This window comes from Montipora capricornis, chromosome 10 (assembly GCF_036669925.1).
Source record: "Montipora capricornis isolate CH-2021 chromosome 10, ASM3666992v2, whole genome shotgun sequence".
Lineage (NCBI taxonomy): Eukaryota > Metazoa > Cnidaria > Anthozoa > Scleractinia > Acroporidae > Montipora > Montipora capricornis.
The window spans coordinates 64,078,710-64,100,436 of NC_090892.1; the positions used below are offsets into that span (position 1 = coordinate 64,078,710).

The 21,727-nt window shown below is 40.0% G+C and overlaps 1 protein-coding gene and 1 pseudogene across 1 annotated transcript; both read right to left on the reverse strand.

Moving 5' to 3' along the window:
* Positions 1-3,110: 3,110 nt before the first annotated feature.
* LOC138021183 (galactosylceramide sulfotransferase-like) lies at positions 3,111-7,782 on the reverse strand (annotated as a pseudogene).
* Positions 7,783-8,654: 872 nt separating this feature from the next.
* LOC138022232 (cytochrome P450 10-like) lies at positions 8,655-20,112 on the reverse strand. The gene is made up of 8 exons (XM_068869285.1): positions 19,659-20,112; positions 19,012-19,202; positions 16,226-16,602; positions 15,682-15,848; positions 12,792-12,870; positions 11,967-12,129; positions 11,475-11,518; positions 8,655-11,376 (listed from the first exon to the last, which is right to left on the reverse strand). The coding sequence occupies exons 1-8, from the start codon at positions 20,108-20,110 to the stop codon at positions 11,272-11,274; spliced, it is 1,578 nt and encodes a 525-aa protein (XP_068725386.1). The 5' UTR covers positions 20,111-20,112; the 3' UTR covers positions 8,655-11,271.
* Between the last annotated feature and the right edge of the window lie 1,615 nt (positions 20,113-21,727).

Below are 21,727 nucleotides of genomic sequence, written 5' to 3' on the forward strand. Positions count from 1 at the left end.
ACCCTCTGTGGACCTGGCTTTTTTCCTGACCTTTTGGGAATAGAGTCCTGCACCAGACGTGACAAGTTAGGGACCCATTTCGAAACAGTGTCCTGGATAATTTGCTCCTCGCAGCTCACAGCAATGGTACAGTGGGAACAGATCTGCTTCTGTTTAAAGCCCTCGCAGTCTCACCGAATTGTGCCATTCTCAATGTTTACAATGTGAGGGCGCACCGGGTTTGTTAAAGAAATAACAACAAAAGTAGAAGTAGCCCCTGCAACCCTAGTGACACCATCTTTTGCCAGAATGGAACCAGCATTGTCCCATGTTGTTTTCAATGACTGTGGAAGGCCACTGCACTCAAAGGGAGGAAGGGATGATGTAGTATTTCCTGATTGTGAAGATGCTTTGCATTTTGGAAATTCACTGTCAATGAGGCCCTTTTGATGTGTACGCCTGTCTCCGAAGACGTCGGCCAGGATTTGTGACTTTGCTTCACCAGTAACTTTGATCAAGGCCATCTTCCGCGTGATGTTGTCCAGTACATGTTTTAGTACATGACAAGAAATGAGCAATTGGCAGCTGGGAAGCAAGGCCATTCTCTATGGATTTCTGGCGGTCAGAGCCAACGAAAAGAATATTTTCAATCTCACGATTGAGCTCTTTGAGGGTACTTGCAAAATAATGGAAGTCCTCCGATGTTTCATTAGTATGAATCATGAGTGGTCCAGGAAAAGTAGGGTGGGACCCTGTCTCTCTGTCTACCAGCATCAAATGCTTGTAGGTCGTAGTTGTCACAAAGAATTGACCAATGTCATATGTGAAATCAATGCGAAATACTGAAGTATGTGCAGGGTCACAACAAAACGTCACCAAATCCTCCAATTGAGATTTAGTGGCAACAACAACTCTAACACCAGAGCCCAACTGTACTGCGTGGACGAATCCTCCTCTTGAATCTTTGCATTTTTGTATATTTTAATACATTTGCGACGATTGATATGTAGGTGTATAAATAATGGCATGAATGTATGGAATGTATTTAAGTTTGGTAATTTTCCCGGGGGTGGGGGCATTTGATCACCTGAAATGGACCTACGATGAGGCATTTGAACATCTTTTTGGCCCGGGAAGGAGGGCATTTGAGCCAAAAAATTGCAAAAATTCAAATGCCCGTGGGGTTGCCCGGGGGGATGTTTAAGCTTCACTTTGACTGGTACATAATAGCAAACTGTAAATACACGTCTCGAGTTCTGTCAGAGTTGTGGCTTACCTGAGAGTCAACATTTGCACGAGCTCCTACAACCGTTCCCTCTGAAATAAAGATATTCGATATCGTGAGAATGAGATCAACTGACACGCATGCATGATCGGCTTCACGTGTGTTTTGGGGCGTAAAAAATTGGTCGAAACACAGCAATTCAGTGACTGTAGGAGGGGGAATAAAATGTAACATTCACTTACCTTCATTTTCCGAGCTATCCTATCTGCATTAGGAAAGAACGTAAACAACGTTGGGGTTTCATGTTAAGAACTCAAAATGAACAAAATCTCGCTTCTTGTAAACCAAGAGTTCCTATCTATTTGTTCTCTCAGCCAAATTGACCGATAGAAGCAGAATATTGTAACAAGATCTCACTCCCTCACCTTCAAACTCCATTACTCCGGTCATGCTGGAATAAACGTCAGCTAACATCTATCACGTGACAATTATGCACGTGGCAATTATGGCGGGAAACGATATTTTCACCATTCCCATGTCGAACTTCAATTCATGTCGTCAGCCTTATCGCTATTTCGTTGCGCTATGCTTTTTTCACAGTGTTTTGTATTCAGTCCGCATTTTGTGGGCGGTGCGCAGCCTTCAGTCCGCGTTTTATACCCGATCCGCAGTCCTCGTTTTATACCTAGTCCGCGTTTTATACCCGGTCCGCAGTCCGGTTCCGTAGTCCGCAGTCCGCAGTCTTCATTTTATACTGACCGGTTGCTACATCGACATATACAAGTATACATAATTATAGGAAATGTGCATACCTTGACGGATGTTCCTTTGCTTGATTTTGGAAAGCAGTGTCAACTTGATTTTGGTGTTTGGGTGCTTTCCTCATGGTGATTTTTTAACTCACCAGGACAAGACATCACCGAGGATGGTGGAATTGGCTTAATTGGTACATTTTCAAAGGGAATTCTATAACCTTTTTCCTTGTCAATGTGACAAGCAGTTTGTGCATCCCCTTGCCTCGATGTCAAAGGAGAAAGGGGATGTCACCTTTTCAACAAGTGCTTTGCTGAAATGGCAAACGACTGTTTTTTTTCCAGATTGATTCCACCCTTTTGTGACAAGTGTCGCGCTGCACGAGAAAGACCATCATCTGCCTGGACTTTTAAGTTTAATCGAAAACTTCTTCAAATATTCTCAAAAATCACCATAAAGGTTTCTCTCTCTGTTGGTTAACAAAAACGTAAGAACACACTCGACAATAGTCGTCAACTGTTTCTTTCGGGAGGCTCATCGTGAACAATATCGTGAAGCGAACACGAGCTCGATAGCGTTGAATTAAATAAAGTCGTGCTGCGTGCTCGACATACCAGTGCGGCCCGTGCGATCAAGAATTTCTCGAGATTAGCAAAGTTTCTGCCACAGCAATTCATGTACGAAATCTAGAAATACATCGAAGAGGAAAAGGGGGCAGAATAAAAATAATTGTCAGGTCAAAATTCATCACTGCTATTTTAGGCGAATCGGGCAGGACATCTTTAAACAAATCCCGCACACTTGGAAATACGCTACTGTAACGATGCCTGCGAAAGGGCCAGCGTATTTCTCCGCCGATATTCCGAACGATTTCCTGTACATTTTGTGCTGTGATTGAGAATTTTGTCCTCGAGCAAAACCTTGCCAAACGAACCAGGCGAGTATGGCGATCAAGTGATTTCCGTGTAAGAAGACACGAAACGACTTCACGGCATGCTGACCTCTGATTGGGCAGATAGACACAAAGAATTTCTCGCACCAATCAGAATTGAGAATTACCTCTGCTGTTTGGAACTGGTCTGGTAAGAACTTGTCCCCAGGGGCTCTTCTCGCCCTACTATGCTTTTCTTCGTCGCCATTTTCTTTTGCCGGTTTAGACTTCCCCTTGCCTCCGCAATCTGCCCCTGGGTCTCCGAGGATGGTCCCTTGTGTAATTTGAAAGTTTCTGTCTATCTCCGCTCCGCCGTTCATTTAGTTTGAAATACAAAATGTCGCTGATTTTCCAACAGAAGGGTCGTTTTAATAGCACAAGCGACTCATCGAAGCATTCCATTAAAATAACAAGGTCGAACTCTCGCTGAAGAAAACGGATGTAATCTTGTACCATGGTGACTTCTCTGTAATATATTGTGTCAAGTCCCAGCTCAAATAAAGCTGGGTTTTTCAATAAATTCATCAGGCCTGTAACGTTTAAAGGCGGTTTGTTCAAATAAAATTCTGCTTTTTGTAGGAAACTCTGCAGAGGAGTGGTCACATTTCGTAAGTCCTTAAAATACCTTCCGAGCATGAAAAAGTTGAAATGGATTTAAACTGTTCGCTTGGTTCCCGTAGAATTGTGATGTATCGCGTTGTTTTCTTTGGAAAAAGCCATCTCACAGGTGCCTTGTTATATCTTGCGTGATTGCATATAATGTTTGGCTCCTTACCAAATGCTATTACATACCGAAGTAGAAATGGTCTTGGCCAGAAAAAGTGGTACGTATTCTTTCCTACAGGTAACGCAAATGAGAGATCTCTGCTATCGCCATAACGGTTTAAGATTATAGTCACTGTGCTGGATCCTGGTAAAAAATCCGTGGTGGCAAATAGGCCCGCAACGCGTGGAACTGCTCCCGTCTGACCTTGTAGCTCAGTCGGTAGAGTGGCTGAGATCTAACCCGAAGGTCGTGGGTTCAATTCCCACCCTGGTCAGAGTTTTTCTCTGTCCTTGTGTGGGCCCATTTCCATCAGTAGGGCTAACGCTCACATGGTTCATATGGGATAGAAATCTAGCACTTCACATTACCCTCTATTCAGTTAACTCTGTTTAAAATATAAGTGCTACACGGCCAACGCTTGTATAAAACGTAACCTTTCCTCGAGAGTTAGACGATTGTGATCTTTGTGTTGAATTCACACATTTCTTTTCGAACATAAAAACAATTGAAACAAAACAACAAACTAACAACAACAAAAACGGTGTCTTGCCGTAATTTTATCACAGATTTGATCACACACGGCCGCTGAAATCGATGTCACTTTCGATTTTGCAATTTATTTGTGCAGCCAAAAGTACCACAGAAAAATTGAACGAAGCCAAAATATACAAAAATGATTTTCTGATTGTAACTTTTTTCATTCGCGGCACAAAATTTACGTTGCTTTCATGTCGCAAATTCTGTTGCTGATAGTAATTTCTTCTATTCTCGATCGACACTTCCTAAAAACTGCCTTGTGCAGGTAAAAATTCAGTGAACTTTTGTCATGGAAACTGTCAGATGCTTAGAGTACACGATTAAACTTGCTGGCAAAAAGAAGTTGAATTTCATGTCAGCCTCAAAGCCAATGTTTCTCGATTCCCATTTATTTTCTTCAATCTTTCTGGGTTCAGTATTTTACTAGTAACTACATGTCTTCTCGGGGAACTGAAGGGGGTAGTTTCTATAGAAACTGTGGTGCTGCGTCGGTGGGGAATAAGTATACAGAAATTTGGTTTTATCAACGGAGTTGATGGTGTAAATTGGCCACCGTGCAGAGATTCTAAAGCTGACGTTTCGAGCGTTACCCCTACCGTCAGATCGAATCGAGGAATTATGGGTTACGTGTAGTGTTTATAGTAGAGTAGGAGCTACGCTATTGGTGGTAACATGGCAACGTGAAAAAAAGGAATATATTAGTTAAATGAAAAGCTTTCGTTAATACCGTGAGGATTAAGGGTGCCGATTTGGAAGATGAATTTTTGTTCCAGATTCTTGCGGCTTTCCGTCGTACCTAGATGTAGGGAAAGGCCGCAGATAGCCATGTGTTTTTTGGAGTGGTTAGGGAGATTAAAATGACAAGCGACTGGCTTAGCTGCATCTTTGTCATTCTTCTCAACATCGCGAAGGTGTTCGCGGAATCGGTCACCTAGTCGTCTACCTGTCTCGCCAATGTATAATTTATTGCATAACGTACAGGTTATGCAATAAATAACATTTGCGGAGGTACATGTGAAACGATCGGTGACCTTAACAGATCGCTTAGGTCCCGATATCTTGCTAGTGTTAAGAATGAAAAGACAAGTTTTCCATCGTAAGCGCGCGCATTTGAAAGTGCCGGGTTGCTCGTTAGTTTTGAGCGCGCTTCTAGCTAAAAAAATGCCTCCGTTTTTGTCGCGTTTGAATGAAATAAGTGGAGGTTGCGAAAAGATTCTACCAGTCTCGGGATTATTTTGGAGTAATTTAAAATTATTAAGAATGATACTTTTGACTGCGTGATTATGAGGATGGAAAGTGGGGGTGAATGGAATTCTGTCATTCTTATCTTTTTGTGACGTTTGTAGTGATGACTGTCGATCAAATTGTTGGGCGCGATGTTGGCCCGCTTTGACCACAGAGACAGGATAGCCACGTTTTTCCGAAGAACTGGCACATCTCCTCTGATTGATGGAAAAATCGGAGTCATCACTACATTTATTGCATATTATTTCATTCAAACGCGACAATATCGTAGGCAATTTTTTAGTTAGAAGCGCGCTCAAAGCTAACGAGCAACCCGGCACTTTCAAATGCGCGCGCTAACGATGCAAAACTTGTCTTTTCATTCTTAACACTAGCAAGATATCGGGGCCTAAGCGATCTGTTAAGATCACCGATCGTTTCATATGTACCTCCGCAAATGTCATTTATTGCATAACCTGTACGTTATGCAATAAATTATACATTGGCGAGACAGGTAGACGACTAGGTGACCGATTCCGCGAACACATTCGCGATGTTGAGAAGAATGACAAAGATGCATCTAAGCCAGTCGCTCGTCATTTTAATCTCCCTAACCACTCCAAAAAACACATGGCTATCTGCGGCCTTTCCCTACATCTAGGTACGACGGAAAGCCGCAAGAATCTGGAACAAAAATTCATCTTCCAAATCGGCACGCTTAATCCTCACGGTATTAAGGAACGCTTTTCATTTAACTAATATATTCCTTTTTTTCACGTTGCCATGTTACCACCAATAGCGTAGCTCCTACTCTACTATAAAAACTACACGTAACCCATAATTCCTCGATTCGCTCTGACGAAGGGCTAACGCTCGAAACGTCAGCTTTTAGAATCTCTGTACGGTGGCCAAATTACATTATTAAATTCTCAACCTCGGATAATGCATTTCGCGTGCTCTGATTGGTTCACTCAATCTCGGTTATCAGCTCATATACTTTGGTTTGACCTTATATGGTAAATGATTGCGTTTAGCGTTGCTAAACTAAAAATGTTTTCGTCGGAATGCCAAATTTCTCTTTGAATAAAGACAAAAAGGAGAAAAAAACTTTTTTTGTGGAAAGTTTGGATCAATTCCGACGTTTAGAAGTACGCGAAAAGGCAAGAAATGTTTTTGTGATGAGCCTGCGTCTGTCTGACAACAAGGTATTACACAACATCGCATCAGTTCTCATCAAGTTTTTTTCGATTTCGCTCGGATTTCCTCGCTTTTTCCGCTCGTAATTCGTACTTCCAAATTTTTGGAGTTGAAGGAATTTAATAAAACAATTATTCCATTCGCGCTTGTTGGATATGAGACTGGTTATAGCCAACTCGGCGCTACGCGCCTCGTTGGCTATTTACCATCTCATATCCAACGCGCGCTTATGGAATAGTTGTTAATTATCAACTCCGTTGATAAAGCGAAATTCTCGGGGGACTATTTACCAAAGACATCACCCATGTGACCATAATGATTTACGATTCCCAAAAAATAACCTGTACTATTAGAGCCACATATTACGTCCTGGAAACAAAACGCAGCTCAGTTGACAGTTATGGCATAAAGCACTGTGTCAAGTTGCTGCACTACCACAGGTACGCAATGCGTACCTAAGATACGTATTCTTTTCATTTATTAGGGTCTTATTAGCCCACCTCCGTGATTGTAAGCTATTTAGGACGAGTGTCGTTGGCCGGAAATTGGCCCGTAATCAACGAATTAATACCAGAATGAATTTGCCATTTAAAGTATATCAGTGCCTGGAAAATGATACAAGCTTTCCGAGGAGGGGAGGGGTAACTCAAACCTATTACTGCTTATGCACTCCGGTCAGTAGTCACCCCGTGAATATGACCCCGGGACATACGCGGGCATGGTGCGGGATTCCTGACGTCATTTCCCCGGGATAGCCCCTGATACGTGCATTAAGAAAGCCGCGAATTACGAAAAAGTAAATAAAATGATAATAAAACAGAGATTAGTATTTAGGTTCTTAATTCACAGATTCTTTTCTTGCGAAAAAGCCACTTTTTTTGCTGGTTGGTATTGCGGTATGATGCTTTTACAAATTTACTGATTTGTGAATGTCAAAGCAACACCGTTCGTTTTCATTTTGGTTTTTGAATTGATAGTTTTAACCGCACTTGATGAAACCTCTTTGAGATTTAAGCCAAAAAGTAGGTCCTCACTAGCTTAATAGCGGAGTCTTGTAAGTGTAGTAAGATTTTATCATTATCAATGTGTGTGTTTTACTGAACCAAATCGGATGCATGGCGATGCTCCATTGCTGAATTACTTACCGTAAACTTGACGGAGGTTGGCCATTCACAAGAAAAACTAACGTGTCCTTCATGTAAGTCATTTAGGGTGGTAGTTAAATGAACGCCAGCTGGGTTGATTGAAACAAAGGAGATAAGTGATGAGGCAAACTTGATTCGCGGATATTTTTCAGATATCGCTCCAATAAACAAATATATGCTAATACCAGGTTAAGCTAAAATGTGAAACAGTGAAATATCCTTTTCGGCACCAAGCCGACTAACAAAAGCAAAGATATTGACTTAAATTTCACAAAAAAAAAAGAATCAATGGGACGTGTGGTATTAAAGCTTCAATGTTTTGTTTACACATTGGTGTAGAGATTAGAAAAAAAAACATTTTGTATGCATTGTTTCAAGTTGTGAAGTAGATCGGACAGGAATATGGAAATCTACCCACCACATTACTACTTTAATCAGTTCAGTTACAATTTGCTTCTGATTGATATCATCAAAAGGATGACAGAAAAAAATTATATTTAACATGATTCAGTGGCACTACCGATAACATAATTTCCGCTACCCCCAGCTATTGAAAACAACGATTTCTGTCGTTGAAGATAAACTGTAGTCACTCCATTTACTGATTTCTTGGAGCACATACATTGTGTTGAACGATATAGAATGTCTAAAATATAACCAGACTGGTTTGTAATACTCACTGCTTTGTGTGCTGAAAACACCTACTTTTTCCAACCTGTTCATATGAGAAATAAAACCGACAATACCAGCCAAAGATATAAAAAGCGACGCACTTTTAAGGCGAAAAAAGCGAATTGGTAATTTTACGGAAACCATTGCATACGGTAGCTAGGCCCACCCTGTCAGAATCGCATCGAGCTCAAGCAGAATCAATTAAAAGAACAAATCATCAGCATATTTAAGGGGGTAATCCTTTAATAGCTCTTTTCACTCTTATAACTTGTTAGAACTTGCCTTACAAGTTTGCAAAAGTTGCTACGCAACTACAAGATGATCATTCAAACCTCGAAGTTCATGACCCTTTATTTACCTTACGTATCTATTTTCAGCCATACTGATTTTCAAGGCTTCCTGGACCAAACGTTTATCTGTTATTTTTTCTCAGAAAAGACACGCGAGGTTGAATTTATCCTCACCGCAGGGAATAAAAAATAGTCTTCGAACTGACACTCCATCCAATGACAACAACAATGACATTAGTGAAGCAGTCTCCGATATTATTAATTTCTGATTCTTAGCCAATCAGAGGTACATGAAAAGACAAAGTTTCCAGCTATGTAGTTTATCGATGTGACTCGGGTATGTTTGAAAGACGTGACTTTCAGATGACGACTTCGGATGCTGTTTCTTAGAAACTGGTCACAGCTTAAATACGGCCGTTAAATAATTGAAGCAACGATAAAAACAAGCGTAACAATGGCAGATAACATGTTGACTTCAGACCCTTTCCGCCAACTCGGTTACTCGGGCCGCGTATCATGATGCGATGGACCGGTAATTAAATACAAAGAAAATGATACTTTTCAAGCCATTTCCTAGATGCCTCGGATAGCTCGCTCTCCTTCGGGTTTCTTCCAAACATTTTGCACACATCCGACTGAAAGGCTGATTCGAATTCCGGGGCAAAAGATGTTCTACAATCTAAAATACCCGTTCACTTATCTTAAATCCGTATGTGGGCCCTAAAGCATCCGAGGACTTTTTTCGTGTTTACATAGCCTCACCTAAACACGAGGGGAAGTTGGGTTTGGAGGGTTTGCATAACTGTCCAGTCGAGAATTCTCCCAACTCCCCGAGTGTAAACACGGAAAAAAGTTCTCTATTGCTTTTATAAAATCTCTCTCAAAAATAATTCGACAAATGAAGGAAAATGCTGTTTTTTTTTACTTCTCATTGATTGAAACAGATTTTCTGGATACACGCTCATATTTCCTACCAGCCAATCAAAACGAGCGTCTCACAACACATAACCAATCAAAATTCGTGCGATGTCACAGCCGTGTTTACATACTCTCATCTAAACACAGCTATTGACCAATGAGAGTGCGCGTACTATCCTAATCATTTTGTTATTAGTTATATTATGGAGCGACGTTTTTTCGTTGACTTGCCATTGTCCTTGCTTACAGTCACGCTATGTCACGCTATGTCACGCGTGACCAGTAGTTTTGAAATTTGAAGTGCGTGCCAGGTTTGAACTTTGTTCTCGAGATTCTGAGATTCTGAATTCCCGTTGATATATCGAAAATTCTTACCTATAAAGTTTTGTTTTATTATAAAATAAACGGTGTTTGAAATTGAAAACTATTTCAAGCGTTTGATGAATTTTGTTCAGTTATTGTGCATTTTTCTAAGCAAATTTCTCCCAGATTCCATTCAAATCACGGAAGCTCCAAAGTGGAATTCGAAAGTTAATAGCGACGGTCCACGAAAACGTCACCTCAAAATATAACTTGGCTCTATCATAAGTCTTTCGCGATTACCCAGTCTCGTTCACGTCCTACAATATGAACGAAGTATCCTAAAAATAAATTGGTACGAGCGGTTTCAAAGTTAAAATAGAGAATGAAACAATCTCTGTTGCATGCTAACGTTGTCGTCAAAATCTCAAATTCAGTGATTTCGCGTCGTCGTTATGCAGAGGACCGCTAAGATACTTGCTAAAATTCGTGCTGCACGTGCAGCACGACTATTTATGCTCTTTTAACCAATGATATTACTGTTTTGTGGCGATGTCGTAGTCGTAGCCGTAGCCGTCGCCGTTTCTTAAATTCCCTAATTTCAGTCTTGTGGTTACTACTGGTCACGCGTGACATAGCGTGACTGTGAACTTCCTATTGGTTGCAATCTGAGGCGGGGTTAAAAGACGACCCTTGCTTTCCAGCGCTGACGATAGCCAATTAAGAGAGATTTACGAGAATCGCGTTTACAGAGAACGGCAAACCGTCATCAGGCTGAAATTTGAGAACTTGGCAACGACGACGGCGACGGCAACGAGAACGTCATCTCAAAATATAAATTCACGTCATTGTTTCAAAATGTTGTACACGCTGTATTCAAAAAGTTGAAATAGTCCCGAAGTGATTCGGGACTATTTCAATCTTTTGAGTATGACTAGGGTGTTAGTTCCTCAAGAATGACACTGGTCGGAACGGCGCTTCAGTTAGGGAAGAAAATGAAAATTGCTGACGTTTTCAATAGGACCTGTTTCACGGTATTTAGTAGACGACGGCAAAGAAATGAACAAAACTGAAAAACGCACGTGTAAGGAGCGAAAAGCTATTGTTTTTGCCTACTGAATATACACATTTAGGACGTTCTCGTTGCCGTCAGCGTTGTCGTTGCTTGCTGTTTGCCCAAAATCAATGAAACCTATTTGATGTCAGGTGATGTTCGCCTCAGTGAGGATTTTGATAGTTTTACTACAAGCAACTTAACGTTTGCCGCAATGACACCAAGCAAATAAAACTGTTTCTTCGATTGTTAAGTGAAAAAATCGAAAGAACTTGACCGTTTATCGTTCCGCAAATCGTAACTCGACTTCCTTATCTGGGACTACAAGTGAGGAAATGATTGGTTGGACCTCATTCAAAGACTCCACCCAGAAGTTCTGACACACCTGTGTGAAAAAAGAGAGATGATTAACATGGTACAAAAGGGGGTCTGTTAGACAGACAGACAGACAGACAGCTGGAAAATTCTTCTGCATCATACTACCTGTGAAAGAAAGAGACGCATTTCTAATTCGGCCACTCGGCGCCCTGTTCAACAAAAAAATAAAGTATTATTAAACCAATTGATCAGGAACGAGCTCGTGGGAGTCAGGTAAGCGCTAAAATAGCTTAAATATCATGGCAACTAATAGTTGCATTTGTCTTTCATTTCATTTGTCCTTTCACGTAAAACATGAGCCCAATGATTGACCTGCTCCCAACTGTGTGGCTTCATAGCTCAGTTGGTAAAGCATCGCACGGCCATCACAGAGGTCATGGGTTCGAATCTCGTTGAAGGCGCCTGGATTTTTTAGGTGTCTATAAAGTGACAACTAGTTAAGTGCGAGAATCATTCAGTTCTTTTGCATAAAACCCCCACTGACTTCAAATGTGAATTAGCGCTCACACTGATTTCGAATAACTTGGCCAAGTCCAATTTCAATGCTCACGTATTATCAGTTATCGCTACTCATTGAATGTAAATACATTTTCTTACCAATACACATTCGGGTGCCAAATCCGAAAGGAAGCGAAGAAAAAGAATGATATGGGGACTTGTATGTATCATCCCTCAGCCATCGCTCGGGTTTGTACTTTTCAGGTTCATCAAACAGCTTGGGATTGCGGCCCATTGCGTACAACGGCATACGAACCATTGTCTGCCAAAGAGAAGTCAACTGATAAGGGTTGAGAGGGTAGAGTATGGGAAGACGTAAAACGCAAGAAAAAACAAGTCTGAATGTAAAACGCGGACGCGATGATGTCTTGATGATGTTCTAGTGTGAATAAAATAGAATAGAACACGCAAAAGCACCTTCTTTGCTTTGGGCATGCTCGTCCCCAGATCCCTCCGTTTCTTTTGGTCACTTGGTCAACGACGTGACCAAAACATTTAAAAAAACCGAAGGTTCTGCGGACGCTAATGTGCTTTTTGATGCTTCACTTGAGACTGAACCAAGTGTGGGCGTCCTTGCACCGAATATCATTAGCTAACATCCTCCAAAACTCCACGTGACATTTCTTTACGTTTTATACAGGTCATGATAAAGAAAAATATTATTTTGTGCTGACTTTCAAATAACCATTGGGTAATTTTTGACCCTAGGGGCTCTGTGCAGGTGCAACGGAAGCTACAGCGAAGGCGTTGATCGACTGGGTCGCACCTAGAATAGAGTACTATTGATGCACTTCGTCTTGTTAGGCTTAGGGTTAACCATAAAAGAAAAACAGTTTACATCACTCACGGTAGGGAAGAAGCATAGACCGTTTACCTGGTAATAACCAATCAAGTTCGCCTTGTCGGCTTATCAAATTGACTTGCCTTGGGAGGTATGCGATAGCCCTGGATAACGATCTCTTCAGGGAGAATACGGACATTTTCCCAAGCAACAGGATACATCCTAGAAAAACAACGAGGGAACAACACAAAAGCTTTATATATATTGTAACAGGATATTAAGTTTGTCGATAAGCAGTAAACGGGTCCAACTCTCCTCCAAACATTCGTCACAAAAACATCAGACTCAAACAAAATAGGGACCTAAATTGGGCAATTTTAAAGTCATGTGTCGATCGACTTGGCTATCAATGAGAGCAATGCTAAATGTTATCTTGTCGTCACACATTATTTTACAGGCTGAGGAAGATCCCTCAAGTGTTATAAAAGATTCTAGTTAAAATAATTAACAATTATTCGCCTCAGGATCAGTGAGTATCGGTGAATATTCACCTGGACTTCGTCTCGGTGAATATTCACCGATAATCACTTCGCCTTCGGCGAATAATTGTTAATTATTTTAATTAGCTTTGTTTTAGTGTTCCCGATTAGTATTGTAATGTACTAGAAGTCTTTTATAACACTTAAGGACATTCGCGCCCAAAACGTTCCCACGTACAGATTTTTTTTAAACTTGCCACGCAGAAAGGTAATGATCTGCTTTTGCCAAAAATGCAAAAAAATGGGGGGTCACCCAGCTCGTTTTTGAGATCATGACGTGCCCTTTTAGAAGCTTGCGTTATGTTACATGTAAGACAATGTTAGCTTACAACTGTCAGCAATAAAAAAGCTACATTTGTGAAATTTAGATCTGGTACACGTACTCAATTCAACATAACTAAATTAAATAATAACTAAACAAACTTGCAGCTGATGCCTTTTTCTGAGGTGAAATAGACCTTGAAAAACGATACATAGTCTAAGAAAGAAAACTTTGGTCGCACGAGAGCATAAAAGGCGAAATATTTCTAACTTCTCACGTACAGATTTTTTTGTTTTTTGTTAAAATGGCCAAAATCGGGAAAGGAAGAGATCTACGGAAAGAAAAATGGGGGTCACCGAGCATTCAAGAGATTGAAATCGCTGCGAAGTTCTCAAAGCGATTGCCTATTCCCACTGTAACACCATTGCGTGACATTTCCGAGAAGGCCTGGGTCCACAGCTATCCCATGATGCCACATGCTTTCACGTTTCTTTCTTGTGGAAAATGTTTGCGCCTTTAGCATCGTGTTTACCTTCGTGGTTTGCGATGCATGACGTGTGCGTGACATGCGTGAAAAAATGCGCAATAACAATGGGCGCGAACGTCCTTAAATAAAGGTTTAATCATGGTCATCATATCATTTTTTTCCTTTTTGCCTGACCCCGCTGGAAAAAAAAACAGTAACTGCTGACCACAAAACTCTCGCTCAAACTCTCGTGCGCGGCCAAACGAGACAAAACTCTCGCCAACTTTCATGAAAAACTTGAGCAGGTTCAAATTCGATGAGAGATCTCGAGAATCGATGAGAGTAGCTGAGAGTGAATGGGAGTTCCTGGCCAAACGAGAGCGAGAGTTTCAACTCTCGTCAATTCTCGTCAACTTTCGCTCTCGTTTGGCCGGCTTTACACTTGAACTGCACTGCTCTCAGTCAATCAGAATCGAGCAATTTTTCATGTATACTATTAGTCGTGATATTCCAATATCACGACTCATATTTAGGTATGAGAGTGGTATTATGGGAATGTTTAGGTGTTTAGGTAATCCATAAATTATACTTGCAATGCATGCAGTGCATATTTCAATCACAAAGTGCTGGTATTAAAATGGAAAGATATCAGTTATATAGCCACTTTAATTTTATAATATCTACAATCGCATAACTCCATCATGTTTGGAACATTTAATCCAAAGAAAAGAGTCTAAATACGAGCTCCGTCATCAGCATCGTGTTAGCGTAGAACGTTTTGACACTTATTTTATGAAAAACTCTATATCTTACAGAGGATCCGTTGCTTGGAATCTTTTAGAATCATCCGCTGTCAGCGCCGGGGATTATGCCAAAAGGGCAAAAAAGTCTAATTAACAGTTATTTTATTGTAAAGTGCCATGGAAAATTAGTGGAGTATGGCACTATATAAATGTTCTCATTTATACTTATTTATTTAAGAAACTACTGGGACATTTCGACAAAGCTCTTAGATAGAAAGTGCACTGTGATTGGCCAATTTAGTGGGCTGTAACTATGTGCTGACCACTAGATTAAATTTTTTTCTTTTGTTGCTTGCTTTGATGACCTTGGGATATAATTGTTGCGTTACCGAAATCGCAACGGACTGGACTCTAATTTACGGCCATTAAGCTCACGTGATTTTATATGTAACACGTCTTATTTTGAATTAAGGGCCTTTTTTCAATTGGAAGTTTGTATTTTTCTGACTTTAAATCTATGTACCTGACAAGGCTGAACAAATGTAAGTACTTTGATTTCGTAACCCCTTTTTCTGGCTTTTTCGTTAGAAAGGTATTTGTTTCCAATATTCTTTGATTTTGCAATTGCAGCTTCAGATTACCACATTATTATTTTAAAATAAAATCCTGAAAATCCAAGCCTTGTTGACTGATTGCTCCATTGACCCATCGGTCCAATAATAAATAACTTGGAAAACCCTGTTACAGGCCGCTGGCTAAGTTTCGGCAACTTGTTTTTTTCCCAGCTCAACTGACGACTTACATGAGAAATTAAACTGGAAAAAAAGCGGGCTAGAACCTTACAGTAACGCCCTCCCTTGCACTCGGTTAGTTAGAGGTAACCATTTACACAAGAAAACATCCAACCTCATTTTCTATCAATGTTGAAGTAAACAAAAACATGCTTTCTTTCAGGGAACAAGCTAGCATGACTGTTCTGTTCGATAAGAATCTACTGGTCCTCAATTGAGACAGCACTGATACCTTAGGGTCTCTTTGATACATCCTCGCAAGAATGGCATTTTCTGCAATGCTGCAGGTGTTGCACGTTCCCCTGGTTTCAGAACTGAGCTCACTTCATCATGAAGTTGTTTTTGCACATCTGGGTTTCTTGCAAGCATGTACAGAGTCCACAAAGAAGTGAAGGATGTCTGCAAAACAAATTTATGATCTAAAAATTAGAGACTTGCGGTTTTTCAATTTTAAAAATTTCTCAGTTTTTGGTTGCAAACATTACAGGGTGCGACCATAGACATCTTTTTAAGAGTTTTGGAATGCTCACCATTCATGTATTGAGAAATTTGTAGATGTACAGTGGCATGCCTTCCTGACCAGGAACTTTAATTTGACAATATAGTTTGCAAGTAAATTAAAGCCTTAAGTTTTCACTGAGGTTCAACAACTTCTTATCAGTTTATACACTGGACAGATTTATTGAAATAATTAAAACAACTGCCCTTCTTCATAATCCAGTATCCTAGATCCAAAAATTTCAATTTAATTTGGGGTTAGGTGTACCAGCACATACCGTTTCAATTGCAGGGAAAAGAAGTTCAATCAGGTTTGATGTTATTTCTTTGAAACTGATGTCTTCTCTGCTGATTAGAAAGGTGAGGAACTCAGCAGCGTCATCCTCCTGAATGTCTCCTTTATCAAGCCTCCCTTGTATTTCACTCATTTTTTTCTCAATGCACCTGTCGCCAAAACTGTAGAGGACATCCATGTGGTCATAGAAATCCTGGACAGACTTCAACCTGTAGAACTTATCAATCCATGCAGGAATAAGGAAAATCTTTAACACAGTTCTGAATAACTTGTGAGCTGATTCAATGAACTTGGCAGCCTCAACTGATGGAGACTTGCTGAAGGAACCAAATCGTGTCTCAAAGAGGACAGTTCCAATTGCTGTAAGATAAAAACAAATAAACTACTGTACACTGTATATTAGTCTTTCTACATGTTTAAGAATTGTGTTGGGTTGCCGGGACTTTTAATATGGGCAGCCCTCTTTGGAGGTGGGTTTAAGGGCCGAGCCAGGTTAGCAAACATGACAACCTATCGTATTTGGTTACATTCATGATCCTGGGGATAATGTGGCCCACCAAGTCAACACGTCACACAATCTAATATATGGACAAATGACACCATTTGCTTTTTAATATTCACAAATCTTGCTGTTTGTCTGCTTTAAATTTCTTTGTTACCCTCTTGATACCTGTGAGATAACTTAACAGTTCTGCATTAAGAAAAAATCTGTGTACACAGGATAAAACTGAAGTGTTTTTTTTTTCAACTTAGTATTTCTCCTGCACAACAGCTAAAGTTTTGAGGCATACAGTATATTCTAAGGTCCCTCATCACTGATTGGAAATTAAGTCCCTGGTTGTCAATTTTTAGTGTATTTGTGTTGTTTGTAGTCAGAGCAATTGCGACACTCTACATGTGTAGTTAATGCTAACCGTCCTTAAATCAACACGGCACAAGTAATGTTATTGTCTGAGGATCAAGGTTCAGCTCCTGCATCCTGCAGCCTGTTGGCTGACCTTTTGTCAGTTAAGGTTTCAAATTAATATTTTAGAGAAACAGTATTGGTGATTGGGTGAGAGCACTTTCCTTCCAACAATGAAAACTCTGGCTTGAATCCCTGACTTGACATCACCACAGTTATGTGGATTCTGGCTTATTATTATAGCTACTGTTAATTATTGTTATTTGAGGTACTGTAGTTACTATTATAGTTATTCTTGGCTTGTAATCGTTGACAAAGGTACCAATAGGTTTGAGGGTTGCCACTCTGTTATCGACTGCAGGCCCACAAATGGCTCATGATTCCAATCCGGGATAGACATGCTTGACTAAAGTGGCTGCAGGTCGATGTCGGGTGTGTTGATTTTTGCTGGTTTTGCTGTTACATGGTAAATTATAAGTATTTAAGTTATTACATGATTGACATACATTATTCTATTTACTTTAATTTGTTATTAACATTAATTTCTTCTTCAAATGTCAATCAAACTAATAATTAACAATTCTATTTAGATTCAGTGTCAATTAAGCCACCAAATGACCACAAGGATTATAATGACTAAGATGGTGAATGGATTTAATGATGACGAAGTGAAACCAAAACCAATCGTGGCTCCCACGTGCACATTTTCCCGCGCTTTGTGTTGCCTACGTGTAATTACTTCGAGTTTTGATTGGTTTACTGGATTGTCTCCGTCCTTTCTGATTGGCCAAAGTAATTACTTTGGTTTTGGTTTTACGACACTCGATTGAAACTCGCTCTGTTATTATTATTATTATTATTATTGTTATATTATTATTTGTACCAAAACTGACTGTTTTTATAAAAAAAAATAAATAAATAAAATGCATAATTGAATGGCCCTCTGTGATAAATGAGTAGAATCACGAACTGTGTTTCCAGGCTGTTTGGCCTTGGAAGTGCGTCGACATGTAATCATTTAACGATTGATGCCGAATGCTAATTATTCCGCACTGCGAAACTCCTCTAGTTCTTTGGTGTTTGTAGAGAAAATAAAGACGCACATCTCAATTTCGCGACTTTTCGGTGAGTAAGCGATGGATCGAAGACGGCTTAAAATCAAGAAAAATGATACATTTCTTCAGACGCCACTTTAAGGGAATAAACAGAAACGTCGCGGCGACTTCGCATGGCCAAGTGAAAATATCGAAAGCATAATTCCATTAGCTTTTTAAGATTTCGTTTCCAATTCTTTGTTTTTAACACTTAAAACTGAGCAACATGCTCTCAGTTTCTTTTATGTTTCTTTACTGAGATCTTAAGAAGTTGTATGAATATTAATTAGGTTTTTTAAAACTCCAAACACAGATGTATCCATGGATAAGCCGCACCCTTGATTTATGGCTTCAATTTTGTGAAAAAAGTGCGGCTTATACATGGACGTTTACGGTATAAGTCATAGCTAGGTGTCCAGCTAGATATAATCTTAGGAATTCAAACGATAATCTTTTACTTAAATATCATCCTCGTATTATATCCAAAGCAATGCTTGGTGATAGGTCCTTTACCTGTGCTGCTCAAAGAATCTGGTTCTTGCTTGTTTTGCTGTTACGTGGTAAATTATAAGTATTTAATTTATTATATGATTGACATACATTATTCTATTTACTTTAATTCGTTATTAACATTAATTTCTTCTTCAAATGTCATTCAAACTAATAATTAACAACTCTATTTTGATTCAGTGTCAATTAAGCCACTAAGTGACCACAAGATTATAAGCTGTTTATGTTATGATAGGTTGTAAGAGAATTAAGCCAACTTACATTCCAAAGACCACTTGAATAGTTCATCTTGCAAGCTTGGAATGATTCCATCAGCATCGCGAGTTGCTTTCATTTGAGAGAGCAAATCAGCTGCAACATCATTCAATGGCTCGGCATATCCTTCAGTAACTTTTGGTCTCAACATTTTCACGTTTAAGATACGACGAATCCGGTACCACTCTTCACCATTCCTACATAATTGTGAAAAATTAGAAATATGACAATGACTCCAAATACACATTTTTGAGAGCTTCCTGATTTACATATAAAACTAAATAGGATTAATGTACAATTTTTACTGTAGTTAATTATTATTGTAAGAACTATCATCATTTTCCTTCAAATACATGGTGACAGTGAAGACCAAGTTGGTTTTATTTTACATTCATGTCACTTTAAATCAAAAGAGACGAAACTGGAATGATACTTTTTTTTTACCCGTTTGGATTAGGTTCGGGGCCAGGGCTTAGAGCTGCAACGACCATACCCAAAGTACCCCTCTCCCACAATTCTTGAATGAACCTCAGCGAGAGACGGGTAGGCTAAGGTTCGAACCTACAGCGAGGAATGAGTCCAATTTTGTGATAGGCAGTTGTTGCATAAAAATAAAATAGCAGGCAAATAAACCAGACGATAACAGGACTTACAAAACACCAATTCCGTCCACTCGGTTTTTTTCCTGCTTGTACTTTTTCCATAACGGAAAGGATGGTTCTCGCTGAGGCCATTTGCCTTCGTTCCGGAACAAATACTCCACATCGTCTGGATTGGAAATGGTCACTGTTCGGCGATCAAAGATTTTCTCGCGATAGATTTCTCCATATTGCTGAATTCGCTGTTGCTGTATTTCATGCATTCGTTGATAACCCCTAACACCATCTCCAAGGTCACGAGTGTAGTCAAGAAGCGTTCCAATAATTGGCAACCCTTTTGGACCTGGGATTTCGTCGAACGATTTCGCTTGTATAACTTCCGCGGCTTGTGTGTGTGCCGAAAAGAAAACAACCTGCTTCCGAAATTTCAAATGCTCTTTGCTTTTACAAACACTCTGAAAGGTTCGAAATGATCGTACTGCAAACCTGAATGCCATGATGCCCATTCGAAAAGCAAAACAAAACAACACTAAAATCAAAGGGGGAGGCGGTAAGGTGTGGCACTTGAATTTAGGAAAATTCCTCTTTTATGTAATTTTTTCGTTCTTAGTGACATCTCAATAAAGGGCACTCAGAAGATATTCATTTCGTGTTTTAAAGACAATTTTTTATTTCCAGCCGAATCAGTCGGGTTAAATAGTTTCACGCACCTATACCCACCCTGTCAACTCGAAAATGTCATTCTTTACCAGGCCTCCACTTGGACAAGGATTTACACGGCACATCTCAAGTAAAATAGTTTTACAGACATATTGACTTGCTTTTAGTTTTCTTGCTAACAATGGCTTACTTTCTTTTGCTCCGCAACCCTGATGAAATCGGTATAGCATCTTACAATTAAAACGTACCAAAACCAGCTTCAGATACCTGTTTCTGATCGGACTAGCAGTGAGGAAGGAAAGTGTCGGACCCTGGACCTTATGTGGCAGCCACCTTTCTTTTGGCGTAAGCCTGTTCCTTCCGTCACTCATTCATAAGGTTGCGCATTTCGTGGGTACCCAAACGTTTGATCATACGCAATCGCTGATCTACGCAAAATTCTTTCAGCCCGTTAAGGCTAGCTAGAACTCGTTGTGGGCACTCGATCATTTTCGTCAGGGTCTGTTCAAACAAAAAAATGTTTTGCAGTAAACTTGACACGCCATTAGTTGAGAGACCAAACATGTTGACCCCTATTAACCAAAGTGGCATAGAACATTGTTATTATTATTTTCTTTTACCGACAAGAATTAGATATATGACATATGTCCTGCTTCATTCGTTTTTACATCAACGATTTGACACGTTTACATCGCCTTGCAGACGACTGAAAAGGCCCGACCAGCGTAATATATATCGAATCACGGCGTTTTTATCGAATTTTACAGGGGCGTAGCCAGGATTTTTCAAGAGGGGGGGGGGGGGGGGGTCACACCGTGTCAAATAGAAGGTACTCACCAGATTGTGGCGTTTTCGGCATCTGCATATTGTGGGTTGTTTGCTTAAGAAAGGCTTGCGGCTTGCAAAGAGGGGGGAGGGGGAGGGCACGGGCACCCCAGGACCCCCCTCTAGCTACGCCGTTGTTTTAAATTCACTATCTATTCAGTTTTGAGTGTATATAGACCGTATTCATAAATGGCGGCTATGTAATTATTCTTTTGTCTTTATGCTAATCATCATCCTAACTAGTCTCGTAAACACCAGCAAAATTCAAAAGAAGTTTTGTTCCAAAGTGAGGCTAGTTAGGATGATAGGCATAAAGACAAAAGAATAATTTCTTAAACGCGATTTATGAATACGGCGCGCCTATAAAGATGATATATCTAATTCTTGTCAGTATTCCGGCGAACCCATTCTTGTCCTCGGTAACTCAGAAGTTCTAAGAAATGTTCTAGTTCTTTTTTAAGACAAAGAAGTGCATTTCAAAATCGCTTATTTTTGTGTTTCTGAGCCCCGCCATCTTGAATGATTGTAGCATCTGCTGTTGTCCTATCGTTCTTAGACAAAAACTGTGTTAGAAGAATTTTTGCGTTGGGGTGAAATCCCGAATATGCGTAGTGCGGATAATTTTTCGCAAAGGGCAA

Coding starts and splice junctions, on each gene's coding strand:
- LOC138022232 (XM_068869285.1), bottom strand. CDS start 20,110: ATGGGCATCATGGCATTCAGGTTTGCAGTACGATCATTTCGAACCTTT. Junction 19,203..19,658: donor GTGGACGGAATTGGTGTTTT/GTAAGTCCTGTT, acceptor ACAATTATGTAG/GAATGGTGAAGAGTGGTACC. Junction 15,849..16,225: donor TTTTCCCTGCAATTGAAACG/GTATGTGCTGGT, acceptor TTTGTTTTGCAG/ACATCCTTCACTTCTTTGTG.